The sequence below is a fragment of the Aspergillus pseudotamarii genome, assembly GCF_009193445.1.
Source record: "Aspergillus pseudotamarii strain CBS 117625 unplaced genomic scaffold BDV38scaffold_5, whole genome shotgun sequence".
NCBI classification, from domain to species: Eukaryota; Fungi; Ascomycota; class Eurotiomycetes; order Eurotiales; family Aspergillaceae; genus Aspergillus; species Aspergillus pseudotamarii.
In genome coordinates this window covers 715,057-742,347 of record NW_022475019.1, presented here as the reverse complement: position 1 = coordinate 742,347, position 27,291 = coordinate 715,057, and the positions used below count along the sequence as shown (strand labels likewise).

The window sequence follows — 27,291 nt, the reverse complement described above, 5'->3', positions numbered from 1 at the left end:
TGACTTGCTAAAACGTATTTTTAGATTTCAAACACGATCCAATGAGATTATTAGCCAACCTTAGTGGACATAGTCTGGTTTTAGACGGTCCCAGTCTGTTGAACAGACCACAGGTTATTTGTCCTCTCGGTAGGATCTGAGTATCGTGACCGCATTGGCGTCGGCGCCATCTGATACGCGAGACTATAGCCTACGCCTGCCTATAATGTTACTACATTATATTCCACGAGACTCAGTCGATATCGTATAGCTCAACATGACGTAAGTTAAAATTCTGGGCTTGAGATTCGAGGTAACGTGATTGGAGCTACTACCGTAGACCCTGTCATATGACTGATAATGATCACTTTCAAGTTCAGTTGCGAAACATGCAACAGACAAGAACCCCGGGCATTCCGAAAGGGTATTTTTCTTTATCGGATCTTCATAATGGCTATAATTATTGCTTCGGCCGACAGAACCTGCAGGCGGGGGAAAACACTGCGGCAAATCCCATAAGTTGCTCGTTTTTGATCGCCAAGCTCTTGCTTCGTGTTAGTGAGCGAATGTGCTATATCACGCCACTTTTCTTGGCCCTGTCAATCAATAACCCTTGCTTGTGCTTGCCATAACACACTTGAGCTTGAGTATACTGACTTTTCTCTGAATGTGACGACATTCTTTACTCAGAAGACGGCTTGTGCGGTCCGGAGCCGAGCAAGGCAAAGTACGAAACGGAAGTCACCCTCGAATAAAACACATTAGCTGGTGATTCAGACCTATTGATACTTGTTCGCATCCATCCAAAAAGCTGTTTGTGCTGATAGTCGCATCCAATGTTTTCGAACTCGAAAGTTGAGTTTCCGATCCCCATCGGCGGACAATCCTCTCGGGATAATTCTTGGTGCGGTCCTCCGTCACATGTACGAAGCCCTCCTCTTGCCTAGTAGGGGCACATACCTAACATGGATGATAGCATACTAATAATAGTACTTAGATTGTTTATGCGGGAATATCGGAGCTTGTGACCGAAGGCTCAGATGGCAAGGTTACACTTGCCATTCGCAATGCCACGCAGCTGGTGGACTTCTTCGTGTATAGGCTGGTAATTCATGGTGGCCATGTACTTTCCTTTGCGTCGAGCGAGTTTATATCCCATCTACGAAGCTATGGAAAGAAGAATAGGACGAAGATAGTCGCCGTGGCCGTACCGCAAACCCTTGTCAACAAATGGCCATCACTATGCTCCCATCTCTGGAAAGACCTTGATGCCGTCCCTTTGGTGCTGGAGTGTAAAGACCGTATTAGGGAGAAAGATGAGCCCGGCGAGCTCGCTACGTTTCGAGGTTGGGAGAGAAAGGAGTTCGATGAACAAGCAGATTCCATGGCGCGCAAATGTTTACGGTAATGTTACAATGGAAAGCGGTTGCTTAACGAAACCTTGATTCTAACGTTGTATAGGTCATTTGGTATTGGGCACGTCCTGCACAATCATATCTGTGCTGACGGGATGGTTGAGGTTGACAAGGGCTTTCGTGTTCACGTTGGAGATAAACGGGATTATGAGGAGACCGTGCATCCGGACACATGGAGTATTGTCCAGGGCCTTGCAAATGACCTCATGGACAGGAAGGTTAAAATAGCAATTTTCAGCATGACATGTGAAGGAAAGCCTGATGTGCATACAAGGCACGCTTTGGTCAGATTCTCTCAGAAGCTTGGAGTAGACACGAAATGGTGAGTGCCTTAGCCTTGTTAATGCACTCTTCCGACAGGACTGATTAGTCCGATACTGCAGGTATGTCCCGAAGCCACGGCCCAGTATAATTCAAATTGTAAGGAAGATGGAAAATATTATGGAAGGTTTGACTGGACCGGACGAATACCTTGGGACAGATGACGAGCTACAGCTCCTGGAGTTCGCCTATGAAAATGCGAGGAGATACTGGCTACGAGAAGATGGGCCCCTGCGGCCTCGCCCAGAGGGTGGCGCAGACGTGGTGATAATTGATAGCGCACCCCTGTTGACGTTGGCACTCCTAGCGAAGCAGTGCGACCCGGAAAGACCAGTTATTTTTGAAAATAGATTGCACGTTCAGCAACAGAGATTGCTGGAGGATCCGACAAGCCCACAGACTCGCGTGTGGGAATTTGTGAAAACAAGGTTAAAGCATGTCGATATTCTAGTCTCCCAACTGCCTCGTGAACTCACACCTTCCATCATGCCGGATAGGAATGTCGGGTATATACCGGTTACTGTCGACCAGTAAGACATTCTCTTTCCCTGAAGCTGTTTTTTGCTCACCTTTTTATAGATTCGACGGATTAAATAAAAACATCGCGGCCAATGACATCACCTTCTATGGACGGGAGTTCAACTCCCTATGCAGGATATTGGGATCCCCTACCACGTCGTACCCTGAAGGTAAGGCCACTTCCGCCATATCGTGACGGTCGATGCTCGCTAAAGCATGGGCTGACGGCTATAGAGGAATATATTCTCCATCTCTCACAGTTAAGACCAGGAGACGGGACAATTCCTCTGCTCGATGCGTATGCCACCTTTTGCAAGGGATATATCGGAACGCAACATGGTGCAGCCCTACCTAAGCTGCTAATTTGTCACCACGGCCCATCTAAAAGCCCTGAAAACTCGCTTACCTACGACCGCTTGCTGGCATATATCAACACTAACATGAAGGACCTCGCAGATCAAGTCTGTATTGTGCAGGCCGGTCCTCAGGATCAGATGTGGAACACGCTCTTGACGGAGGCCCGTGTTCTCGTTCAATTGTCTATGGTCCATGGAATACCAGAGGTCCTTCTATGGGCTCACCAGAAGGGGAAGCCTGTAATCACTAGCAAAGAAGCAGGATTATTTTCATTCCTATACAACATGCCAAACGTTTTCCCAGTTGATAGTGGGGACATTAACACCGTCTCGTCACATTTATTTCATCTTTTCACTGACAAAGACCTCTACGCACGGGCTGTTTCAAACGCCCCACAAAGACTACCAGATGGCCTGACTACAGTTGGCAATGCAGCCGCTTGGATGTTTCTGGCCTCGAAGGTATCGCGCCTGGGTACTTTTGAACCAAATGGAGAAGATATAGATAGGTTAGCACTCCGGGAGGGGGGGTCGTATACTTGAAACGTTCTGTGAATATTGATTGTCACTTTGTATTGTGTGTTCTTTGGTGACTGCCAAATGGAACTATCGTAATGCGATGGGGAAATGGCATTAAAGAAATTGAGTTGGAGGCCCAACTTTAGCAGTTGCGGCTGCTGACGCTGCCTCTTGAGATCGATAGGAGTCCACATAATGAGTGTAATCATGACTCTGCTGTCTAGCTGTAAGAATGACGAATATCCGTCGGTGCCCATGAAGTAAGCACGCCTGCCATTTAATAACCAATCGGCCATAGATTCATTAGACCTTCTAGTTAACAACGCCAATCAGGGGCCAGGCGTGAGCCAAAAGCCAAATCCTACCTATTTTGTGACGAGAAGTCAGCCCATGGTACAGACTCCCTTTGGTTAAGAAAGACTTAGTATATCTCTAGGAATAAATAACCTGTATACCAATGAAACCGTTCGATATTATTGATTCAAGTGGCATGATGACTAGCTGGAATAAGTCGCAATTTGAAATTTTCAAATACCAGTCTGGTCACCTATAGCCACGTCTCGACTTCGCATGATGCAACCTCCATTGCACAAACAGTCGTTTTTCTCCTAACTTTAGGCCGAAGCAGAAAGTCTAATGACCTGGTTCAGAATATCTCCTGATATTCTTTCTCATGCCTAGAAGTTCGACAATGTATACCATTGCATAATCCGCGGTTCTACGAACCCGAGCTGCTTGCGGCAGCAAGGAATAAAACACAGGAGTAATACTTCGAGAAGTGATCCAACTTAGGGTGGGTAACATAGTAGTGACTCATTGCAGATCTAATAAAGATGGATGACACAAGTGTATACGCGAAATTTGTGCGAAACTTCGAGCAACTGAAGCGCGATGATGGACCCCTGGTTGGTGGCAAGAATTCCTCCCTGGGTGAAATGATCACTGCCTTGGGAGGAAAGGGCATTGCAGTGCCACCTGGTTTTGCGACGACGTCAAACACCTACTGGCAGTATTTAGACGCCAATGACATTCGGAAGAAAATAACGGGGTTGATTGAGAAATGGCAATTGAGAAAGACAACTCTTCCTGAAACCGGCCATGCGGTGCGTGCTCTGTTCCTTCATGGGGACTGGCCTGCCGATGCAGAAGCCGCCATTAGGGCTGCCTATCGTCAGCTTTGTTCCAAGACCGGAGTTACTGACCTCAGCGTCGCGGTCCGATCCAGTGCAACTGCAGAGGATTTACCGGATGCCAGCTTTGCCGGACAGCAAGAGTCGTTTTTGAATATCTCCGGCGAAGAGGCTCTTTTGCATGCCTGTCGATGCTGTTATGCGTCGCTCTTCACAGACCGGGCTATCAGCTATCGCCAGGCTAAGGGATTCAATCATATGAGCGTGGCGCTTTCCATAGGTGTGCAGCGAATGGTTCGATCCGATGCCAGTGGATCCGGTGTTATGTTTTCTATCGATACCGAAACTGGCTTTGACAAGCTCGTTTTAATCAATGCCGCATGGGGGCTTGGAGAAAACGTTGTGCAAGGGACCGTGAATCCAGACGAATATCAGGTCTTCAAACCACTCCTGGCTGATACGACCCTGGTCCCAATCATAGAAAAAAGGCGTGGTGACAAGGCACTGAAGATGATCCTTGGCGGTACAGAGACGCCCACCCGTAATGTGCCCACCTCGAAAGCTGAGCAAGCAACATTCGTGCTAAGCGACGGAGAAATTCTCCAGCTGGGGCGCTGGGCCTGCACTATTGAAACCCACTATGGCTGCGCGATGGATATGGAATGGGCTAAAGACGGTATTACGGGCGAGCTCTTCATCGTTCAGGCTCGGCCAGAAACAGTGCATTCGCGCAGTCATGCACCTATTTTCAAAACGTATACGGTTGGCAAAAAGGGACGCCTGTTGACCACTGGCCTTTCTGTTGGTGGCGCGGCAGTGTCAGGCCGTGTCTGCCTCATTGAATCGGCACAGGACATTGGCAAATTCGTCGATGGCTCTATATTAGTGACTGAAACCACCGACCCGGACTGGGTGCCCATCATGAAACGGGCTGTAGCCATCATCACGGACCACGGCGGACGGACTTCACATGCGGCTATCATCAGCCGGGAACTGGGTCTTCCAGCAATTGTTGGTACGAGCAATGCGACTTACATCCTGCATACCGGCCAGGATGTCACCGTTTCGTGCGCAGAGGGCGACAACGGGTTTGTCTACGAGGGGAGTTCGGAGATCACTACTCAATCTGTGGATTTGACTGAGTTCCCCGAAACTCGAACGAACGTCATGCTCAATCTCGCCAACCCAGCAGCAGCTTTCCGCTGGTGGAGACTTCCCGCAGATGGCATTGGACTCGCCCGTATGGAATTTGTTGTCACCAATGCAATTCAGGTCCATCCTATGGCGCTGGTTCACTTTGATCGATTGACAGATGTCAAGGCCAAGAAGGATATTCTCCGCTTGACAACTGGGTATGACGATAAAGCGGAATATTTTGTTGACAAGTTGTCCCACGGGTTTGCAGCCTTGTGTGCTGCCGTCTACCCTAAGCCTGCTATTATCCGTATGAGTGATTTCAAGACGAATGAATATGCCCGTCTTGTAGGTGGCCGTGAGTTTGAGCCGGACGAGGAAAATCCCATGTTAGGCTTTCGTGGCGCCTCCAGATATTACTCCGTCCACTACAAGGAGGGATTCGCCTTAGAATGTCGTGCAATTAAGCGTTTACGAGAGACCATGGGCTTCACGAATGCCATTGTGATGATCCCATTTTGTCGAACCGTAGGAGAAGCGAAGAAGGTGTTGGATGCTATGGCTGAGAATGGGCTCAGACGGGGGGAGAATGGATTGCAGGTCTACGTTATGTGTGAAATTCCGTCCAATGTCATTCTCGCAGCCGACTTTACGGAATACTTCGACGGCTTTTCTATCGGGTCCAACGATTTGACTCAGCTCACCCTCGGCGTCGATCGTGATTCCGGGGAACTCGCTAACCTTTTCGATGAGCAGGACAAGGCAATCAAGTGGATGCTGCAGCAGGTTATCCAGGTGGCAAAGCAAAAGGGTTGCAAAATCGGCATTTGCGGCCAAGCACCAAGTAACCACCCCGAGTTTGCTCGGTTCCTGGTTCAATTAAAAATCGATTCGATCTCTGTTAGCCCGGACAGCTTCTTTGCGGTGAAAAGGCATGTCGTTGCGGGCGAAAATGCATGACCAGGAGATTGCGCTATCAAGTATCAAAATCGGCTACTCGAAGAAAAGTGACTTACGCCTCCCCCTTTCCCGCTCTCCCTGTCTTCATTTCAAGTCTAGTAATGAACCATCCACTTATCATTTTCTTCCTAATATCTAGTCTCATAAAGTAAACAGGCTAGTCCAACCTTTTCAAGGAAGTAGATGGGAGCCAGCCCAATCGTTGCAACGGGTAGTACTCGCTCATTTGGCCTCCTATCCTAGAGACACGATTGCGAAAACAACTCTCGATTACCCCGGCACAAGGCGCATATTGCTACCTACATGGATGGTGGAGCTCAAATCACCGTGACTCATCAGACTTCAATCTTTCCATCGTACACTTCAATTCCTGCGCTGTCTCATTAAGGTCCTCCCATTCTTCACGATCCAGCTGCATATCAATCGCTTTCATGACCCCTCCCCTACCCAGCACGACAGGAAGGCTAATGCAGCACTTGTACTCGGAGAGATAGTGGCTGATACAGCAGACATCCCGCTTATCCAAGAGGATGGAAGAGCAAATACTACAAATTACTGAGCCGATTCCGAACGGTGTTCCCCCTTTGGCCCGAATAATCGTTTGCGATTTAGCTTTGCATTCATTCGCAACATCAGTGAGCATGTCTGTGTTTTGAGGGAACCATCGTGTGATGGGGACACCCCCAATAGTCACACCGGACCATGCAACTACCTCCGAAGGTCCGTGCACACCTACGACCTGGGCATCAACAGAACTAGTTGCGATCTAGAAATCAATTAGTAGGCCCTGGGACGCCGTAGCCAGGCAATAATTGATGTCTTACGCACCCCAGCCCTCTCTGCCAAGAGTCCGCGAATTCGGACCGAATCAAGATATGTACCGGACCCCAGAACCTGGGATTTTGGAAGCCCGGAAAGCTCTTGCGCGAGGGAGGTGAGCAGGTCGACAGGGTTAGCCACAATTAGTAGAATTGTATCGGAGCGAAAGGGCCTCGCCTCATCGACTATGCCCCGGATGATTGCGATTTTGTGGTATAAATGCTGCACAGTGGTTTCGCCTATCAATGACGTAAGACCCTGCTGAGTAGAAGAAGTAGAGATGTTAGGAGGTTAGGAAGCCTTATCAAGTTACCTCTGGAATGTTTTGACCCAGCAGTAATGACCACGATATCGCATCGGCCGACTTCTTGGTAAGTTGCCGCTCGTACACGTATACCGCTGTTGTTGCCATAGGCCACATCCGCAAGGTCTCGGACTTGAGCGTCTCTCAGCTCTGCCTTCACATCGACAAGGAGCAGCTCATCAGCAACGCGGCCCAGGATGAGAGCGTATGCTGCAGCAGAACCGACCTGGCCAACACCCACAATGGCCACGCGTGTATTTGGGTTACTAGTTTCAGCCGGCATTATCAGCTAGTAATTGGGATATACAGCCTCACACAGAAACCGACAATGAAAAGGTCTGACGCCTTATATTTGGTAGTTGGGAGGGCGATGTCATATATCCAAAGCTCGTATTTGAGACAGGTGCCACATGGAACGGTTGGAAAAGGATCCGTAACTTGGCAACACAATCTTCACTCACATCATGCCATGTACGACTCAATTTCTGGGTGTCTGGAACCCTAGCAGAAGATGGAATGAATGATGCTGTCGTTCGAAGGGCCAGAACGTGACAGGCAAGTCCCTAAACATGATATGCTCCATGTTCCTTACCCCTATTGGCCAGTAAATGATGTAATCCCGTACTTACATCCAGGCCATGCATATTAGCTCAATACTCTACACATGGAACTCAGTATGGCATCCCATGGGTCCAGCTCAGGTGATCTATTCGATAGTCAGGCCATCGGTCCTCGTCTGCCAATACAAGGGCTTCGAGACATAGCTAGGAATCCATCCCATAAACCGAATATCCCACTGCATAGCTCGTATGATAACATCAGAATATTCTATCTCCGAGCATGTAGTTTCCCAAAAGCATCACTAGACACTAAACCCTTGTAAAACCTTTTAATGGTCACACTTAACAATAGTCTTTACTCTTATTTCCACTGCGCCAACCTGCTTGAAAGCTACTAATCCAGTGTTCTATGCCGGCCTAACGACGATGACCAACAATTCGCGAGCATAGTAAATAGCTTTTACGGTGTCGCGTTGTTGTATAGTTGGGTGTTAAATTTACGATTATCCTCAGTACCTTCAATCATGGCATCAGACATTCGTGTTTCCGCGATGAAAACCCCTATAGATATTGCAGAATACCTGTTTACTCGGCTATGTCAACTTGGGGTGCGAACAGTACAAGGCGTCCCTGGTAATCCTTCGTCTTCCTTTTGTTCTCCCTATGCCGCCCACACTATGCTCACAGATTTAAAAGGAGATTATAACCTAGCTGCGTTGGATTATATCCCAAAAGTCGGCCTCAAATAGGTTGGGAACTGTAATGAATTGAATGCCGGTATAGCTTCCTCCTGTGAAGTGCTTCACGCCACAGACGCAAGATTCACTGATATTTGGGTAGGATACTCTGCCGATGGGTACGCCCGGATCAAAGGAATTTCAGCAATTGTTACAACATTTGGGGTCGGCGAACTTTCGGCCTTAAACGCAATTGCCGGGGCATATTCAGGGCATGTTCCGGTGGTGCATATCGTTGGCCAACCCAGCACTGCGTCGCAGAAGGATGGCATGCTACTCCACCATACCTTGGGAAACAGTGACTATAATGTGTTTGCCAACATGAGCGCCAATCTTTCTATGACTACGGCGAAGATCACGGATCCTCATGATGCACCAACATTGATTGATCATGCACTGCGGGAGTGCTGGATGTAATGCCAACCGGTATACATTGCTTTACCCACAGATATGGTACAGCAGAAGGTTGAAGGAGAACGACTTCAGATTCCAATCGAATTTGATGACCCTGTAAATGAAACAGAAACGGAGGAATACGTGGTAGATGTGGTGTTGAGATATCTTCGCGCCGCTAAAACTCCGGTTATCCTGGTTGATGCTGGTGCAATCCGTCACGCTGTGCTTGGAGTCGTCCATCAATTGATCCAGAAAACTGGCTTCCCGACCTTTGTCACACCCATGGGGAAAGGTGCAGTGGATGAGACCCTACCTAACTTTGGAGGTGTATATGCGGGGACAGGTTCCAATGAGGGAGTCGCCACGAGGGTGGAGTCTGCCGACTTGATCCTCAGCATCTGACCTTTGAAACCAGACTTCAATACAACGGGATTCTCATACCGTACCAGTCAGCTAAACACCATCGACTTTTACAGCGGCCATGTTCAGGTCCGGTATTCACTGTATCCGAAGGTGAGGATGCGAGGCATTCTTCAAAAGGTCATGGCCCGGATGGGCTACCTATATGTGCAACCTGAACCCACATCTTTCAGAGGCACAATGCACAGTAGCACTCTTACGGTATCAAATGGGCCCATTACGCACTCATGGTTATGGCCAGAAGTCGGTAACTGGCTGCAGGAGGGCGATATCGTCATTACTGAGACCGGTACTTCAAGCTTTGGAATATGGGAAACGAGATTTCGCAAGGGTGTTACTGCGATCAGTCAGGTCCTCTGGGGTAGCATCGGATATTCTGTAGGCGCATGCCTTGGAGCTTCATTGGCTGTCCAAGAGGCTGAGAAGTGAGGAGTAATACTCTTTGTGGGAGATGGCAGCTTCCAAATGACGGCGCAAGAAGTGAGCACAATGATACGTCAGAAATTGAATCTTATCATGTCAGGCCCCATCTCTAAGATTGAATAAGCTTACTTTGGTATGCTAACGACATTTAGATTCGCAATCTGCAATAGTGGATACACTATCGAGCGCTATATCCACGGCTGGGATGAAGAGTATAACGATATTCATCCATGGAAGTATGGTGCTTTGGTTGAGGCATTTGGGGCCCAATGCCAACATTCCTACAGTACCTACCAAGCTTCAACCAGGGATGAGCGTACCTCATTACTTAACAATACCCGCTTCTCCTCTGCTCCTCATTTCCAGGTAGGCCTTCTAGTACTTGATGTAGATCTGTGCCATTTGACCAACTGATTCCTCCCAGCTTGTGGAGTTATACATGCCTAAAGATGACGCACCTGCGGCTCTCCAGCTTACTGCCGCAGCTGCAGCAGCGAGGAACTTACCAACACAATAAACGACACTTACGAAGAGATAGCTGTAGCTGTTCCCTATCTGCGCCTTTGCAATAGGATGGATAACGAGCTATCTAATCGCCGGAATGTTCTTGTGAAAGGTTTACTCCAAGAAGTATGTAGTGCGGTGAGATTTCGTGGGTAGTTAACACAGGAAATTTGTCAATATAACAATAGATGTCGAATATTGTGTATATCAATTATAATCTTTTCAAACTGTAAGCATCTTGCAAAGGAAGAAAGTCTAGATTACTGTTCGGCATAAATTTCTTCACTTAACTCGGGATATATATAGTTGCGACTCAGGGTTATCCCGCGGCCTGCGGAACCAACATGAAGGAACCTTTGACATACAAACAAAAATTAATCCATAGATTCCGTACCATGCATTACTCGCTTATGGGTACCAAAGGAGAGATAATATGTACATAGCACGAGACATTTGTGGTGAGCTGAGCCTGCCTATAGAGGCCTGGGGCAGTGTTTAACTTACTGTTACCTCCTATTAACTCAATGTGAGAAACGAGCAAATTTTAACCCGTGTCTGGTGTGAGGGTTATAGTATAATTTCAAATATTGTTCTAAACCGTCCCCTAATGTGATCGTCGTGGATGGCGTGCTCGGGCGCTGAGTCTCATTGCAAAGCGCCAAAACGTGCGGGATCTTCATACATAGACAATTGGTGGGGAAATAAATATAAAAAGACCCTCAATTGACACCGTCTGCTTTGACATAATGGCCTTCATTCTGTCCACAGCTAGGAATACACCTAGTTATACTTTCTGGGATGAAGATTAATATATTGCGCCCGTGGGGCAGGCGTTGGAATGCGATGATTTTCCTGTTGAACGGACTGAACAACTAAGTGCCCACTGGCTTATTTCCTGATTCTAGGGCTTCTATCTGGGACGCTCCGATCACAGCCGTATGGATGCGGTTGACAGTGTAAAAAACCACCATGGCCGCTCTGTCCGCTGACCCAAGCCTGTGGGCCTAGATTAAATTCCCCAGGAAAGCCACAGATCAGTAGGGGATAATGAAACAATGCAATTAAAGTACTTTATCTAACCTAACGATAACCAATCCGAACAACATTGAGCAAGCAAAGAAGACCAAGGAATATGAGAGAACATGTAAACCCGTGAGTCCTGCAAACATGAAATTTCCGTGCTTGTCTAATATGTTTCGTCTAGTTGAGGGTGGTTTTCATGAAGTCAATTGCTACATTAAGCATGACTTGGGCACACGCCTCAACAGTATCCCAATCATCTTCGTATGCCCATACGGGCAATTTAATCACTGACGAATGGAATGTAACAGCACCAGGAAAGTCAGCAGCCTCCCAATCCACAGTGTACGTGTTTGGCTTATACACATGACCTAAGACATCCCAGGGACGTTTGTACAAAGCCTCATCATAAAGAGGCCTGGTAGAATTGGGGATATCAATGTGCTTCATCCCGCGAGCCATGACCTCTTGCACATAACGCTCACGGGTCAGTCCCGGCGGAGCCTGGGTCTCGTCAAACCGGAAGATCAGGGCGTACCATGCTGGTTGGCAACCAACATCAACGGCAGGTGCCCTCAAGAAAGGAACAGGGGCAAGAGTCTGGATGAAATGAGCTACACATCTCGACTTGCAGTATAGGATTGCCGGTAGCTTTTCCAATTGGTTGTTGGCAATTGAAATTGCCAGTGGATGCGCCCGGTTCTTCAAACCTGCGCCCGTGACGGCAAAGTCCTGAAGAGGGTGGTTCTTGGGAATTTCTGACTTGCAGCGTTTGTTGTAATGTCCGTGGATCAACTGTCGATAGTAGACTTCGGAGTGGGGGGTCAAAGAAACACCTCCTTCACCACCACTCAGTACCTTGTCGCCCTGGATCGACCAGGCGGCGCCGTCTCCAAATGTGCCAGTTTTCTGTCCATTGACGGATGCACCATGGGCATGGGAACAATCTATATATCTGTTAGCTGTCGTCTGAATGGCACACAAGTTACATATCATGGCTACCTTCGAGCAGGAGGATATCATTCTTGCGGCAAATCGTAACAATCTCTTCCATTGCACACGGGACACCCCACATATGAGTAACAATGACGGCCTTGGTCTTGGGAGTGATCGCGCGGGCAATCTTTCTCGGGTCGATGTTACCCGTTTCGGGGTGGGCGTCAACAAAAACGGGCTTCACGCCCAAGTGCATGAGCGGAGAGACGGTGGCGTGGAAGGTGTACACAGGAACAATAACTTCGTCTCCAGAGCCCAACCCTGAAGCGTAGTAAAGGGCATACAATGCAATTGTACCAGAATTGTGTAACAGGGCATGATGATTAGGAGTGTTATGGAAAGAACTGAAGGCTTTCTCGAACTGGCCGAAAATTCCACTGTTGTTATAGATACTTAGGGTAGTATGGAGTTGTTTGTCAACGGCCCTTTCGACATCTAGTGTCACCTTTGGCCAGCTCCACGCCTTCGTGAGTGGGTCCTGGGCTACTTTGGTGTCTAGGGACTCATTTCCAAGCCGGTAAATCTCATCGATAAGTTTCATGACCGCAATATCTCGGCTCAAGTCCCACTTCTGTGCATCGACGCCGTCCATGAAGCTCACCAATCCTCTCTCGAGCAGAACAGAAGAAGGTTCCTGGACGGTGTACTCCTCAGTTGGAGTGAGGCTGCCTGTGTCGTCACGCAAGGATAGACGAACGAGGTCACCATCCAGGGACAAAATGCCTCCTTCTCCGATAATAGAGATTCTCTCTTCATTTTTCGCACCAGAACGGGATAGAACAACGGTTGCGTTTACACCCTGGGCAAACTCGACAGAAACGTGGGCGGTGTCATCGACATCATAGTCACCCTGACGGGTCTTCATCAGTGCAGCATGTCGAACAGTGAACTGCTCACCAAAGAGGCCGACGAGCTGGTCGAGCATATGGTATCCCATGTCAATCACAACACCGCCTCCAGCAAGTCCCTTGCGAGCGCGCCAACCTTCCGCCAGTTCGGCGACATCAATAGTTTCCACAACTTGGACGGAGCTAATCTTTCCCAACAGGGGAATCCATCCTTCCAGGGCATTGTATCTTCGGGAAAACCGCCGCTGACAGAGGACGCCAACTCTCACGCCATGCGCATCGGCTTGCCTCTTAAGCTCAACTGCTTCGCTGCTGTTACAGGCAACAGGCTTTTCCTTCAGGACGTTTGTTCCAGCCTGGAACAGTCCAGGTAAGACGTTTTTATATTCGTGATGGGGGACCGCAACATAGGCCACGGTAGGGCGTTCATTGGCTTTCAGGAAGTCATTGACAGTAGGGTATAGGGAAAGCTTGTCGATGGGTGCCGTCTGCACAAATGGATCTACAGCACCAGCGATTTGTACCCATCCGTCCTTCACAAGCTTCAAAAGAGAAGGAATTGCTTTCTTCTTTGTTCGTTGGCCCAAGCCCACTATCAAGCAGGTCTGCTCGTCGTGCTTGCTATTAGAGCCAGTGGACAAGCCGCTCGAACGACGCAATTCGCGAAATTGAAGTATTGGGGACATGGTGATACCTGCGATGATGTAAGGCGTCACCGAAGCTGTGCAGGTAAGACGAGACTTAGCAGGATATAAATGATGGTTCGGAGGTAGGGGCAGCTTTATAGAGATGGAAAGGCTTAGAGTAGAGCGAATTGTGGACGACACAAATATCCTCAGCAATCATGTTACACTGAATTTCCTACAGATAGCACCAGAACGAGCGAGCCTGCGGGGGGAAGCATGGTGCTGGAGCGCTGCTATGCTGTTCGGCTTTGGCTCTGAGCCCTATGCTTTGAGAGATGCTACACGTGTCCCCGGATCCAGTTATCTTGATGCCTTCTCTTCCGGTAAAGTTGTATATCCACAGTAGTCAGAGTGCCCGAATGCAACTGTAGAGTCCTACCCTGCATCCTGCTAGACCTTGTGACAGTCATTGAGCTAAACACAATTCAAGAGATGTACCGCAGTCACCGTTCATTCCACAACCCGAGGCCATTTCAACGCCTTAACCCCCAGAGAGCACATAGAATGTCGTAAAACCGGGCCCCATATCGTCTGCTAAATATACCTTCATGTTACATTATGCTATACGTAAGTAGCGAGTTGAGAGACTATGGTCACGCGCCCATTGCATCATAGACATTGCGCCTTTTCCGTAAGTTATTACTCGAAAGGATACTACATGTAACGTTAGAAACTGTCACTTGCCTTCCGCTTTTCATCTACAGTGCTCTGGGTGTACTATAGAATGATGTGAGTGAAATAGAGTCAAACCATCAAGACACCAGTACATGGTGTGCCCCATACTCACGGGGCATTCCATGAGTACGGAATTGACACTGGCTGGCCGAGCAGCTGGCATGCTTTCTAACGGTACGGTAGGTGCCGTTAGGATGTGGGACCACATACCGAGACATTGTTGGTGACATTTTTACGACCTTACCCTATTCGGCGGCCCTTGCTTGACGAAGTATTTCACTTTTAGGCCCTAGGCACCTTGGCCAGACCATGGATGAGGGTAAATATGTAGTGCTCCCTAACAGAGCTGAGTTTGAGGTGACACAAGGCCCCTTGCGTTTCAAGGGATTCAGACGCAGTTGGTACTTGGCCCACAGGGATGCACAATCTTTTGAGAAAAAGGATATGAATTGGGGCCCGGCCGAAGAGTACATGTCCGGTTTCGACGACGTATATCACGGTACATACATCCACGGATCTCAAGGAGCACAGTGGTAACGCATGTTCCCTCTCTGTACGATGCTTTGCTTACTAGAATAGGCTGTGGCCTCGATACAATCCAGGTTTGCGTGTTCAGTGTAACTTCTGTAAAACAGCAAGTGAGGGGCTGAAGTTCCTGTGATACCTCAGTTTACTGTTGAAGTATGCCATTCTCTCACCATAGCCATTCTGGCCAGTTCTGTGGTCACGCTATCGATACCCTGGAAGATGTCCTGAAGGCTGCGATTAGAAAGCAGTTGAAAGTCTACTCCTTCACTGAGCACATTCCCCGGGATGAGGCCGACTTCTACCCTGAAGAGGTGCGACCCTCTCCCCCCCTTCCTCTGGATTGATTGGATACAACTGATGATCTTGACGGGGGAATTAACAGATAGCAGCGTCAGAGACGCGAGCGACTCTTTTCAAGCTCTTCGACGACTACTACCATGAGGCCTGCAAATTGCGGGATAAGTATAAATCTCATATTACCGTGTTGATAGGATTTGAGATTGACTGGATCCGCCCATCCTCCCGAACCATCATCGCGGAGCTTCTCCAGTCCTACAGCTTTGACTTCTTCGTCGGCTCCATTCACCATGTCCACACCCATATTATCGACGGTTTAGCCTCCAATTACGAGAAGGCCACCATTGCCTCTGGCGGGTCAGAGGAGTTACTATATCGGGACTACTACGACGCACAGTTCCAGATGCTCGTTGAACTGAAGCCTACCATCGTAGGGCATTTCGATGTGATTACACTCCGCAGTAAGGCACGGTCTGCGAACTTACATACGAAGAAGGATATCTGGGAACGTATCGTCCGGAATCTTCGGTACATCCATGAGTACGGTGGCGCGCTAGAAATCAATTCAGCCAGTCTCCGAAAGCAGATGAATACACCCTATCCACACCCTGACATCTGCAAGGTACAGTTAGTTGGTATTCACTGGACAGACAAGCAAATGCTAAAATGGTCTTAGGAGTTCCTCCGGATTGGTGGGCGATTTGTACTCTCTGATGACAGCCACGGGGTAAGTCAGGTTGCTTTGGATTATCCAAAAGTCCGCCGATTTCTTGAGGACAACGGGATCGAGACAATATACTATGTCAAACCGAATGGGGATGCACCGCCCAAAGGCCTCTCTCCGTGTTCCTTGGAGCCAGTGGAGGTCGCTGCTCTCAGGGACCATCCGTCCTGGGCGTGAAGGATCTTAGAGGCGAGGGCCATTTTCTTCTCAAGAATTAGAGTAGATTGAACTGGTAAATAGATGCAGTTGAAGAATGGTCGTTCATAAGATCTCCATCATTGTCCACCCAGCATTGCGAACTATGTTAGTCGATGCTGCGTATGTAGCCATGAGTGGTCTTACAGCTCTTCGGACAACGACGTGTATACAGGTATACACTAGCCCATTTGGGTTGATAAGCCTGATATCCGAGCCTTGGATACAAAACGGGATTAAATCGAATGACGTACGCCTTTAATTTAGCTAGATGAGGGACCCTTAGGCCTCAAAAGGGTAACATAACAAAGGAAGTCTAAGTATCATCTGCGAACAGACATCTCACCCGGTTTTGCAACAAAAGGGGCGTTATCAGCATAGATAAAGATGACCGAAACCATCAGCCTGACGTTCACGCAAGATATCAACCCTCCACGCATTGCTTCCATATTCTTTCTGTTCTTCTCCAATCCCCGGTCGGGCTTAGGACAAGTGCTAGCAATCTAAGTAGCCCGACAAAAGTCGAACGCATTCTGAACAACCTTTCTCATTTCCGTTGTCATGTAAAGCGAATCTGTCTGTCCTTCTTGGACCCACAGCCAGTCTGAGTGCTCGTCGGGGTTGGGCTGGACCGTCAACCCCGGCCTGACAGTGACGACGTAATTGAGTTGGAAATTCGATTTCGTCTTTGATTCCCATGTCATCGGCTCGATTTCGCCAATAATCTCTGACACGGTCAGAGAGGTTTCTTCTAGGACTTCTCGTGCGACAGCGTACGCGACGGTCTTATCCGTCTGTTCGACATGGCCGCCTGGAAGTTCCCATGCGTTGGGGAAGGCTGTTTCATGGCTAGCTCGCTTCAGTAGCAAGAGGGATCGATTCTGCGCCGTAGGATTCTGGAAGATGGCCGCGCCAATCACCCAGCGTTTCGAAGGGTCAAGGTCCTGGGGACGAGAATGGAGGCGTTGTTCATCCATGGTGGTGGACGACATGTGTATAGCTTTGAAGAACAGTGGTTCAGGAACAATACGGGAAAACGGAAGGAGATGCCCAAGAGGATTTCAGGCCACAAAGGAACGGCTTATATAACCATTAGTCTTTCCCTCAAGGGTTTGACGTAGCCGGAAAAGTCTGGTTCATTCCGTTGAAAATTCCATAGGAGGTTCCACATCTACAGCCTCAGTTACTACTCAGTATGATCCATTCCAATACCACAATACCCCACATATTATTCTAAGTCATATACATACCCTTCGCTGTTCTTCCTCCCTTTCCGCACGCAATCTTGAACCTCCCCAATCTCTTCTGGTGTCACCCTTTGACTCCTAGGTCCCCAGCAAGGCACAATGACCGCGAACGAGGACCTGAGCAATCCATCAGAGACATCACCTCTCCTCGCCAGCCAACAGAATCTGGACAATGCCCATCCGGATCCGTCCTTACCGTACGAGGGAAGCCTATGTCTGCCACCTGGCGGAGAGGCGGCGCCTTCTATGGAATGCAGGCTTCTTCTAATTAGGTCGGCTCCTCTGATCGTCACGTTCCTGCTCGAGTATTCGTTCACTGCGGCCAGTATTTTTGCGGTCGGGCATATTGGGAAAGTCGAGTTAGCAGCCACTGCGGTGGCGAGCCTCACGGCTAACATCACCGGGTATGCGATATATCAAGGACTGGCGACCAGCCTCGACACGCTGTGCCCTTCTGCCTACGGTGCCGGTCGGAAGGATCTCGTTGGCCTTCATTGTCAACGCATGGTTTGCTTCCTGTGGTTCATGACCGTCCCGATTGCAATTGCATGGGTCTGCGCGGATAGTATTCTGAAGATCTTTGTACAGCCCCAGATTGCGGAGATGGCAGGTGCATACCTGAGAGTCCTGGTCCTGGGTACTCCTGGATACGCTGCGTTTGAGTGTGGGAAGAGATTCATGCTGGCCCAGGGCCTCTTCTCCGCGACGGTGTGGATTCTGCTCTTTTGTGCCCCGCTAAATGCGATCTTGAACTATCTTTTTGTCTGGGTATGATCTTGCAAACTGTTCATTTTCTAAGTACGGTGGTCTCGCTAATATTGAGGTATCCCACTAAAGGTCTTTAACTGGGGTTTTATCGGAGCCCCAATGGCCGTTGTCGTGGTAGAGACGCTGATGCCCACCCTCCTCGCCGTCTACATTGCCTGCATTGCGGGATCTGAATGTTGGAATGGCTTCACACGCGCGGCCTTGCAAGATTGGTGGCCAATGGTCCGGCTTGCCCTTCCGGGGATGCTTATGGTGGAGGCAGAACTCATGGCATGGGAGCTCCTCACATTGGCCTCCAGTTTCATTTCCGTCGAACACCTCGCTGCGCAGTCGACGATCGCGACCTTGGGGGCAATCGCCTTCAATTTCCACTTTCCGATCTCCATCGTTGCTGCCACTCGCGTATCCACATTGATCGGCGCGGGCCACGCAGATGCCGCTAAGGTGGCAGCAAGGGTATCAGGGCTTACTGCTCTCGTCTTCGGTCTTCTTGTGGCCACCCTTCTTGGGGCCCTTCGGAACCAACTTCCAGAATTATTTACAGGGAATCCAGAGGTGATCCATCTTGTCAGTACGGTTTTGCCGCTGGTGGGCATTTCTCAGGTCTTTGACTCGCTAGCCACTTCCTGCAATGGCCTATTGCGAGGACTGGGAAAGCAAACCGTTGGAGGTATTACCGCTCTGATTTGCTACTACGGGGTAAGTGAATCGTTTTAAGGTCCCTAGCCTGAGTCATGAGATACTTTGCCATACTAAGCACACATTACAGGTGGGAATTCCAGTCTCCCTGGCTCTAGCCTTTCATTTTCATTGGGAGCTGCAGGGGCTGGCAGTGGGAACGGCATTGGCTTTGTTGCTGATTGCCCTTATTGAAGGCATATTTATGGCCAATGCTCGTTGGGAGGGCATCGTGGAGCAGGCAAACCGTCGAAATGCGGAATCTGCTTGAGATGGCTGGCTCCAGTATACAACAGCGGGCTCACCTAAGTCAGCGTAAAATTTAAAGAATTTCTGATCCGCATTGCTCAGTTCGAGATCTACTCTGTCTTGCGCCGGGCTACTCTATACTCTATAATTCACTGGCATTCGGTGAGTCTCGGGGGTAGTATTTGCTAATATGAGTGATTCGCTAATGCCCCTTCTGTATCTAGATCACACACCACCAAGGTTAGGTCCATGCAGTGGGATGCAATGAGCTTTGGTGCAGCTTCTGTCTCTTACACTAGGTACGGTGGCTTTGGCTAGTTGTGTCCTTTCGGCCTCCTACATCTGCCCGTGATACGGCTATATATAAGACTACATGAACTCAAGAATAGATATAGCATTGGAATTCGGAAAGTACGATGGTCTTGACCGGTGAACCTGCTCCAGAGAAGTCCAAGTACAGTTGTAAAATATAGTATATTTCTATGCAAAATGTGATAATAGCAGGTAAGGTTTTCATGAGTCCATGTACTATGCAAATGTCATTGACTAGCAAAAGATAAGAAAAGACGCTATGGCTATTACACTTTTCATACAACGGTTCCATCACAGGCAAAATGGAAGGAGTTGGGTCTCAAAGATACGTTGATCTCCCGTTTTAGTTTATACTGCACCTGTCTGGATTCTGGCTGCGGACACTATTCTGGTACTCCACATATGGAGGTAATCTAGAAATGTCATATATTACGTCCTTCTTGGGTTTGAAAACATGACGTATGGAAACAGATACATTTGTTACCTACAAATGCTACATAAGCATAGTATACTCTGCAAACGGAGTGGCAGGAAAGATGACGTGTATGACTTCGGATATACCTGCACTCCCCCCCTGTAGGTGTATATATCATGGAAAGTGCAACAAATAACCCCCCAAATTTCTCTCCCCAAACACCCAGCCGAGTACATAGCCTCATTCCTGTCATTATGCGTCTCTTTTACAGTATTCTCTTGGTTCTAAGCCTTGGGTTTCTCCAAGCCTTCGCTGTGGATCTCCCACAAAAGCCAGATGTCGATGACTTCTACCACCCCGATCCACACGACGACACCTGGCATACACAAAAGCCGGGATATATCATAAAAGCTCGCGATGTGACCATGGCATCACTGTGGCTCAGCCTACCAAGCAAAGCCAAGGCCTATCAATTGTTATACGTCACTCAAGACGTATACGAAAAGCCAGCCTATGCCGTTACAACCATCGTCGTCCCTGTCCGACCAAACTTCAAGCGCATCCTCTCCCTCCAAATTGCCTATGACTCGCCAGACAACAACTGCTCCCCGTCGTACGGGTTGCAGCATAGCGTAGCCGGCGCCGCCGCCACCTGGAGCCGAACCCAACTCTACACCGTTCTCCCTTGGCTCCAACAAGGCCCAGTCATGAACATCCCCGACTACGAAGGTATCAATGCCGCCTTCACAGTCGGTCCTCAAAGTGCTTACCACACGCTGGACTCCATCCGCGCAGCCCTCAACTCACACGACACCACCGGGATCAGCCCCTCCGCCCGAACAGTCATGTTCGGCTACTCCGGCGGCGCCTTCGCGTCTGAATGGGCAGCCGAATACCACCAAGAGTACGCATCGGAGCTCAAAATCGCAGGAGCAGTTCTCGGGGGTCCTCCCCCCAACATCTCCAGCACCTATGAGCATTCTAACGGGGGGAACTCCTCCGAGTTGAATGTCTGGGCCATTCTGGGCGTGATGAACGCATACAAGAACGTCAGCGATTTCGTCCACTCGGACCTGAAAGAGACCCATAAGGCTGCTTTTCTCGATCCTCAGAAGCGCTGCAGTCGCTGTGAGCCTCGTGAATATGTTCCAGGACCTCCCCTAAGCAATGCAGATATCTCTGACTTCTTTAAACACGGGAACCATTTTTTGTACAAATTCAAGGATACCCTGGACTATATTGGCCTCATGGGAAAGAGAAGCTATCCGAAGTTTCCTTTATACATCTATCAAGGCACAAACGATGATATCACTGCCCCCGTGTCCCATACCGATGACTTGGTGGAGGAGTTTTGCAAAAACGGTGTGAAAGTGTGGTATCGTCGGTATTTGGGTCTCGATCATTTTGAGACCTCGGCGGCTGGGGTGCAGGGTGCTTGGCTTTGGACGATGTCGGTGTTCAACAATCCATTCTTCCCACGGTCATGTAGCACGAAGGATATAGCTGAGGAAGACGACGGCGAGCTTGACGCGATTTCTGATCATGGTGCATGGGGACAACTGCATGATGACTTGCGGTAAGCGGGAGTTCGGGATGCCAGAGTACCTAGTAATCTACCAGTGGAATCTAAGCGCTGCAAAGAGAAATGGCCTGAGTAGTGATCAGAGCATTAGTCCCAATGGAGTACGTTGGCTGACAGCGGAGCCTCGCAGGTAGCTTTGGCTGGCAGAGTCAATGGGTTGATGATAAAATTGTTATAGTTGAGGGGGCTGTTGACATCCTTTCGCCGAGCAACCAGGCGGCTGCCCCTACCTAAGAATGAAAATGAGAATATAGTTGGTCGATCTTCTATTGATCCTAGTTTCAAGTATAAAGGAGTACAACTACAGTTAGATCAGTTATAAGCAATGACCGGTATGTGTAGAACCTAATCGAGCAAGGTAAAACTAAACAGTCTCCAATGCTAACTCTCCCCTGAAGATCCCATGAAGCTTGGGTCCCTATATGTGTTGAAAACAATGTTTGACGATTCGCAGCATTAGCTAGGTACGATCAGAAGGTTCAATGTGAAGAGAGACAGGCAAATTGCCTAACAAGAATCAAGTCACAAGATTATGGAAGTGGGCAAGCCCCGGGAACAGTTACAGGTGGGCCCAAATTTCGAATACATGGTACCCTGGAATACAGCGTCGATGAACAACTTCAATTAGTTAAAGCCCTGACCAACCACATGAGGTTGGCTCTTGCTTTAGACATGGAGCTCCTGCGTGCTCCAGTCCGCCATATCGATTATTATAATCGATTCACTTATACTGGAAGCCGGGTTGTGGGAAGAGTTCCTCTTGATGCCCAAACACGGTTTCTCTTTCTAGTTTTCAGTAACATCGATGCTGGTTTCAGTAGCCTTCTGATTTCGCTTCCAGACCTAAGGGCCGTCCCAGAAGCCGGTTTTGTTAACAGTTGCATCAGCTGAGCTTTCGTCACGTTTCCAGACCCACGGGCCTGCCTAAACACCGGCTTGGTCGACGGTGACATCGCCGGTATTTCCTTGACGGAGTATCATGTGAGAGCTTGCCGACTTGAGCCTTGGGCGTTCAATGCTCTTCGCATCAGGGATTTCTCGCGTAGAAGGTACTGCAAGAGTTGACGCCACGGGAGAGATCGACACTAGGGCCAACGAGACTTTCATGTTGATACTGGTATGTTTGGTGAGGGCTTTTTAGATAGGACGTGATTTGGTATGAATAGTCGAAGAGCAGAGCCATAATGAAGGTGACGATGAGGGTTCCGCTAAGTCCTGGAAAGAGGCACAGGCATATAAGTAGGGCAGCCCACATCGATCTGAACACTCTGAAGATGGAAAGAAGCATAGTAAGCAAAGCATTCCTTGCATTGTAGATATGTTCAGTTATTGTCTGAATGGCCCCTACATTCCATTGCTACATTTCAGGTCCACCATTGCCCTTTGAATCTGTATTCAAGTGTCGTATTGACTATACTAGTATGGACTTGCCATACCATACGTAACGTAGCATTACCATAGATCAAACATTGAGTTGGATAGTCGTGGTGTCGAGTATGTAGGTTGCAGTGCTGGGAAATCCACAAGGCTGGCTTCATCTGAGACATAATTCCTCACAGGGTCTCATAAGAGGTTTATTAGTTCGATCCGTAAGTGAGCAATGCCGGGATATATCGCACTGGTAGAATGTCAGTTTCTGTTTGTGACAGGTACAGGTGCATGCTTGTTATGAATCCCAAAGCAAGGGATGTCCTCGCTTTGAGCTACTGACATGAATCCGAGATTCCATCTTGTTTGCTGGGATACCCAGCATCAACCCTTTTGTGGTCTACCTTAATCCGGAATGCGACTGAATTTCAAAGTCCCAAACCTCCAACTGTTCCGGTGTAGATAGTCTGAGTCCATATAGGTTCAGTAGCTCCACGTCGCCGTCGATGAAGATTATTTTCACTGAAAATTGGAGTCTAACCATGTAATGTTCCTAGAGGGCCGATAGACAGGTACTGTCTGCAAGGGCGATATCCCTTGCGGCACGCACCGAGACGTCTGATAGGTGAGGCCAGAAATTCCACCTTGTTTCTCCCATTATTGCCAAGAGTACTAGAATCAATTATATATATATGCTCAGTATCGATTTGACCGATGCGCCAACCCACGGACCACCATGATTTCCACGCAAAGGGATGGTAAAAGGAACCCTGAGGAGGACCCGTTCCTGATACAAGAAAAGCATGCAGTGACTTGCTCCCACCTAATCGCTCAACAACGAAGGTTGTATTGTATTATACTGGGACTGTTGACCTGCTTAGTGTTGATAACTGTGGTAGCGGTGGTAGCCTGGATCACCTCGTCACCACTGTTCCTTAGACCCCGACATCATTACTGTGAGCCTCCCGTCCCGTTGTCCGTACTCTATCTAATTGGCAGATATATGTAGCACCCGCTGAAGCAGCTGTCCGATACAAAGACACCATCTTCTCCGCTAGTGGACTACAAGGAGCTCCAAGAACAAAGTACCAGGGCCCCCCGACAGACGAGTCAGAGCAGGCATGGAAAGACCTCTACGACGGTAAGAACCCGATTCCGGTTGATTGATAGACTTAACACTGCATAGTTGGAATTAGCAAGATCCCTTTTTCGGAGGCAATCAAGCTATCCAATAAGACAGTCCCCTTTTTCGAGTACCCTGGTGAATTCTACGTGCAGATAGATGTGTTTTATCAGCTTCATTGCTTGGTTGGTTTCTTCCTTCGTAATTTCTCCATAGAGCTAATGATAGTAGAACAGGATTAGGCACTGGTTCTGGCACGCCGTGTCGCACGAGTCGAGTGTGGACAACCGCACCCATGATGAACCTGGCGCAGCTGAAACAAAAAGGAACGCCATAGAGCATGTTGATCATTGTATTGATTCGATAAGGCAAAGCTTAATGTGCGCAGCGGATGTCACAGCACTTACAGGGTTTTGGAACGAAGAACAGCAGCTTGTTAAGGCCAAGCTGGATGTGATTCGCACCTGTCGGGACTTTGAGGCCATCCGGGACTGGGGAATGGAGCACCGTGCTCTGCAATGGAATCGGACGGTATATGTACCTAATCCACTGGATGGCTATTTCGACTAGGGCCATTCCGGTTCACGGCTAACCACGACTGGTCTATTAGTTATGCCAATCAGCCAGATACTCTGGATCAAGATGAGCCGATCTCACACCTTAGATTCCTCCTAGGGAACGCAAAGCAGAAGACCTTTTGACATTGGCTTGGCTCGTATGCGATTGTGCCCGTTGAGAGAATAGTTTGTCGTCCCTTGCCCACTATTAGTCCTATAATAGTTTGAATATCCGTCTCCTTCTGCGGGTGTATGACGTGCTCGCCTACTAATAGTTGGTCATGGAGGTTAGTCACCTCCAAGTAGAATATCTCGTCTCTCTCCAAATCTCTTCTTCTCATTTATAGTCTTCCTCTGGATGATTTTGGTCAATTGTATCATATGTCTCCGACCACTATATCCCTTCTCGTGTGGTATTTAGGCTGCCATAGCTAGATACCAGTGACCTTGTTATTGAAATATAATAGCGGTTATGTCTGTTAAACCTGTGTCAATGTGTGGCACGTTTATTCTTCAACCAAAGCCTGTTGCATGTTTGATTTATTTCCAGCTCGATTTATTGTTCGGCAACGGGTAAAAGAGCTGTCCCTTTGTTATTAATAGCTCTGGTATTATAAATATATGATGTGTGGTGAGCAATCTATTAGTTAGTAGATTCAGTTGCATGTCCCGGGCTTTCGTTAGGTTAGTATGAATTGGTTGAGACATTATTCGCTTCGGTACATCCTGACGCACTATAAGGAACTCATTATCATGGGAGTCACCATCTTCCTTATGTCTATCAGAGGGTATCTGGAGCGCTGGCCAACTAACGCTAGATGATTCCACAGCTGCACAACTGGCCCTTAGAGAAATCTATAAGTGGTCCGAGGCTTGGCTTTGTTTAATCGGTACATGACACGGCTGGAGTGTTGAATACACATTTCTCAAACACCCTCTCACCGGCCTGATCATGGACTAAGTCAACCCACAGAAAGCTCTTGAGCACAGCTCTAGTATCCGCCCATGTTCTCAGACCAAGTGTGTGCACCGTTTGTATCACCAGGACTCGCAACCATTTCTGATCCTGTTCTTCAAAGATTGATAAGCACGTTATAAACAGGGACCAAAGAAGAAGACTGGCCTGTTCGACTAACGGCGGGAACCTCTGCTCAAGTAAACTGGCTTTGAGCTTCCCTGCAAGGTACGTCATCGTTCTGCCAATTCCAGGTGTGTTGATCAGGAGAGGCGTCAGGAATGCAAGCATGGACAGTCTTAATAGTTCGTGGAATGGATGGACACATTGCAAAGAGAGCAGTCGGTGCGGTGCCGACCTGCTGATCTGTAAGAAAGATGTGGCCGCCAGTTTGACCCCGGTGGTTGTGGCTTTGTTGACCAGTGTAGAAAATTCTCGTATATCAACCCAAACGTTCAAGAGCCTTGGATCAGGCCGTGGATGTACCATTTTCAGCTCCGGGGCAAGGGTAGCCCACCTACCATGAGCGATATGCGGGCCCCAGGAGATATCCTCGACGAAGCGCAGCTTGCTACCAGTCCCAGCGGCGAGATAAAGATCTATCCTATACCGAATATTGATGTGAGTAGGTATAGTGTATTCCAACAAATCCGGGGTATCCTGCCACTCACGTTTTAGCTTTGTGCTCTATTGCCTCTCGGTCCATGAGTGAGTCCCAGCCCCCGCGCAATTCAATCATTTTCTGTAGCCCATCCATATGCTTTGCAGCTGATTCGAGGTCCCCTGCGATAATTCCTGCCAATGACAGAAGCCCGACAACAGTCATGGTGGAGCTTTTTGTAGCCTCGACCCTGTCCCCCAGACTTTGCTGGAGATACTGGAGAGTCTTTGCTAGATGGAATCGTGTCAATGGTCCGTATGAGGCCCCCAGCGACATATCGTGAAACGCCTGTGCGGCGAACATGATCGAGTGAACCATGGCGGGGCTCTGGGAGATATCTGCGACACAAAGCATTCTGCCTGGGTGGCTATGGTCTGTGACGGTATCGAAAGCGTGCATTGTTGGTTTGATGACGGTCAACGCTAGGGACGTCAGAAATCAAGCTGTTCCCAAAGGCAACGAATGGGCTCGATGACTACCCTGGAAAAGGAGATTAAGCATGTAAGGCTTCATCTCGATCATGTAGTTGAACAGAGACAGTTCTGAGGCCACCTTCCGAGGCGTCGTAAGCACCCATTCCTTCCCACCTGCAGAGGACCATGATTCACATGGCGGAACTACTGCCCCCGATCTCGACTCGGCCTCCCTGGCGCGTCTGATCTTACGGGTATTCTTCCCACGCATGACATGGCTGCGGATCAACTTCCGGGTCTGCCGGTCTGGCTTGTCGAGTGACGTGGTGATGATAAACGGGTTCATCTGTCAGGTAGCGTATGTGATGGCCAGCCTCAAGTCAACCAGGGGCCCCACGAGACCTGCTGTCAATATAAGTTGCGTCTGACGTTTGCCAGTTGAGGGGCGATGCATGCTGACAAACTAGACAAACATTGCCAAGCTGATATTGTATTCCA

General features: G+C 48.7%; 11 protein-coding genes across 11 annotated transcripts; 7 read left to right on the top strand and 4 right to left on the bottom strand.

The window, feature by feature from the left end:
• Positions 1-657: 657 nt before the first annotated feature.
• BDV38DRAFT_153217 (putative heat shock trehalose synthase) lies at positions 658-3,538 on the top strand. The gene is made up of 6 exons (XM_032051666.1): positions 658-902; positions 977-1,383; positions 1,441-1,716; positions 1,778-2,245; positions 2,295-2,404; positions 2,469-3,538. Exons 1-6 carry the CDS (start codon positions 816-818, stop codon positions 3,131-3,133), a joined length of 2,013 nt encoding a protein of 670 aa, XP_031918386.1. The 5' UTR covers positions 658-815; the 3' UTR covers positions 3,134-3,538.
• On the top strand, positions 3,539-6,540 carry BDV38DRAFT_153208 (phosphoenolpyruvate synthase). Its single transcript, XM_032051665.1, has 2 exons — positions 3,539-6,380; positions 6,473-6,540. Exon 1 carries the CDS (start codon positions 3,943-3,945, stop codon positions 6,331-6,333), a length of 2,391 nt encoding a protein of 796 aa, XP_031918385.1. The 5' UTR covers positions 3,539-3,942; the 3' UTR covers positions 6,334-6,380; positions 6,473-6,540.
• Positions 6,541-6,570: 30 nt separating this feature from the next.
• Positions 6,571-7,929, bottom strand: BDV38DRAFT_153289 (lactate/malate dehydrogenase family protein). The gene is made up of 3 exons (XM_032051667.1): positions 7,466-7,929; positions 7,162-7,391; positions 6,571-7,099 (listed from the first exon to the last, which is right to left on the bottom strand). The coding sequence occupies exons 1-3, from the start codon at positions 7,737-7,739 to the stop codon at positions 6,656-6,658; spliced, it is 948 nt and encodes a 315-aa protein (XP_031918384.1). The 5' UTR covers positions 7,740-7,929; the 3' UTR covers positions 6,571-6,655.
• A 611-nt stretch (positions 7,930-8,540) lies between these two features.
• On the top strand, positions 8,541-10,509 carry BDV38DRAFT_268026 (thiamine diphosphate-binding protein; the record flags this gene model as incomplete). The annotated part of the gene is made up of 8 exons (XM_032056693.1): positions 8,541-8,633; positions 8,766-8,793; positions 8,857-9,051; positions 9,202-9,492; positions 9,565-9,994; positions 10,028-10,087; positions 10,145-10,358; positions 10,417-10,509. The coding sequence occupies 8 exons, from the start codon at positions 8,541-8,543 to the stop codon at positions 10,507-10,509; spliced, it is 1,404 nt and encodes a 467-aa protein (XP_031918383.1).
• A 1,187-nt stretch (positions 10,510-11,696) lies between these two features.
• Positions 11,697-14,046, bottom strand: BDV38DRAFT_278484 (DegT/DnrJ/EryC1/StrS aminotransferase family-domain-containing protein; the record flags this gene model as incomplete). The annotated part of the gene is made up of 2 exons (XM_032058735.1): positions 11,697-12,463; positions 12,519-14,046. 2 exons carry the CDS (start codon positions 14,044-14,046, stop codon positions 11,697-11,699), a joined length of 2,295 nt encoding a protein of 764 aa, XP_031918382.1.
• A 1,096-nt stretch (positions 14,047-15,142) lies between these two features.
• On the top strand, positions 15,143-16,537 carry BDV38DRAFT_295106 (histidinol-phosphatase; the record flags this gene model as incomplete). The annotated part of the gene is made up of 4 exons (XM_032062637.1): positions 15,143-15,560; positions 15,632-16,168; positions 16,223-16,348; positions 16,511-16,537. The coding sequence occupies exons 1-4, from the start codon at positions 15,405-15,407 to the stop codon at positions 16,535-16,537; spliced, it is 846 nt and encodes a 281-aa protein (XP_031918381.1). The 5' UTR covers positions 15,143-15,404.
• On the bottom strand, positions 16,484-17,520 carry BDV38DRAFT_236336 (NUDIX hydrolase). Its single transcript, XM_032053453.1, has one exon. The coding sequence runs from the start codon at positions 17,455-17,457 to the stop codon at positions 16,969-16,971; it is 489 nt and encodes a 162-aa protein (XP_031918380.1). The 5' UTR covers positions 17,458-17,520; the 3' UTR covers positions 16,484-16,968.
• Positions 17,521-17,958: 438 nt separating this feature from the next.
• Positions 17,959-19,429, top strand: BDV38DRAFT_268024 (MATE family efflux transporter; the record flags this gene model as incomplete). The annotated part of the gene is made up of 3 exons (XM_032056692.1): positions 17,959-18,480; positions 18,550-19,179; positions 19,250-19,429. 3 exons carry the CDS (start codon positions 17,959-17,961, stop codon positions 19,427-19,429), a joined length of 1,332 nt encoding a protein of 443 aa, XP_031918379.1.
• A 959-nt stretch (positions 19,430-20,388) lies between these two features.
• On the top strand, positions 20,389-21,714 carry BDV38DRAFT_278480 (putative lipase; the record flags this gene model as incomplete). The annotated part of the gene is made up of 1 exon (XM_032058734.1): positions 20,389-21,714. The coding sequence occupies one exon, from the start codon at positions 20,389-20,391 to the stop codon at positions 21,712-21,714; it is 1,326 nt and encodes a 441-aa protein (XP_031918378.1).
• Positions 21,715-23,820: 2,106 nt separating this feature from the next.
• Positions 23,821-24,777, top strand: BDV38DRAFT_278479 (oxidase ustYa family protein; the record flags this gene model as incomplete). The annotated part of the gene is made up of 4 exons (XM_032058733.1): positions 23,821-24,040; positions 24,094-24,225; positions 24,271-24,392; positions 24,439-24,777. The coding sequence occupies 4 exons, from the start codon at positions 23,821-23,823 to the stop codon at positions 24,775-24,777; spliced, it is 813 nt and encodes a 270-aa protein (XP_031918377.1).
• Positions 24,778-25,647: 870 nt separating this feature from the next.
• BDV38DRAFT_278478 (uncharacterized protein) lies at positions 25,648-27,139 on the bottom strand (the record flags this gene model as incomplete). The annotated part of the gene is made up of 3 exons (XM_032058732.1): positions 25,648-26,323; positions 26,391-26,802; positions 26,860-27,139. 3 exons carry the CDS (start codon positions 27,137-27,139, stop codon positions 25,648-25,650), a joined length of 1,368 nt encoding a protein of 455 aa, XP_031918376.1.
• Between the last annotated feature and the right edge of the window lie 152 nt (positions 27,140-27,291).

Excerpts from the sequence above, each read along its gene's own strand:
- BDV38DRAFT_153217 (XM_032051666.1), top strand. The coding sequence starts at position 816 with ATGTTTTCGAACTCGAAAGTTGAGTTTCCGATCCCCATCGGCGGACAA. Across the intron at positions 1,384-1,440 it reads ATGGCGCGCAAATGTTTACG|GTCATTTGGTATTGGGCACG; the intron begins GTAATGTTACAA and ends AACGTTGTATAG. Across the intron at positions 2,246-2,294 it reads ATACCGGTTACTGTCGACCA|ATTCGACGGATTAAATAAAA; the intron begins GTAAGACATTCT and ends ACCTTTTTATAG.
- BDV38DRAFT_153208 (XM_032051665.1), top strand. The coding sequence starts at position 3,943 with ATGGATGACACAAGTGTATACGCGAAATTTGTGCGAAACTTCGAGCAA.
- BDV38DRAFT_153289 (XM_032051667.1), bottom strand. The coding sequence starts at position 7,739 with ATGCCGGCTGAAACTAGTAACCCAAATACACGCGTGGCCATTGTGGGT. Across the intron at positions 7,392-7,465 it reads TGGGTCAAAACATTCCAGAG|GCGAAACCACTGTGCAGCAT; the intron begins GTAACTTGATAA and ends CGTCATTGATAG. Across the intron at positions 7,100-7,161 it reads TCTTGGCAGAGAGGGCTGGG|ATCGCAACTAGTTCTGTTGA; the intron begins GTGCGTAAGACA and ends ATTGATTTCTAG.
- BDV38DRAFT_236336 (XM_032053453.1), bottom strand. The coding sequence starts at position 17,457 with ATGTCGTCCACCACCATGGATGAACAACGCCTCCATTCTCGTCCCCAG.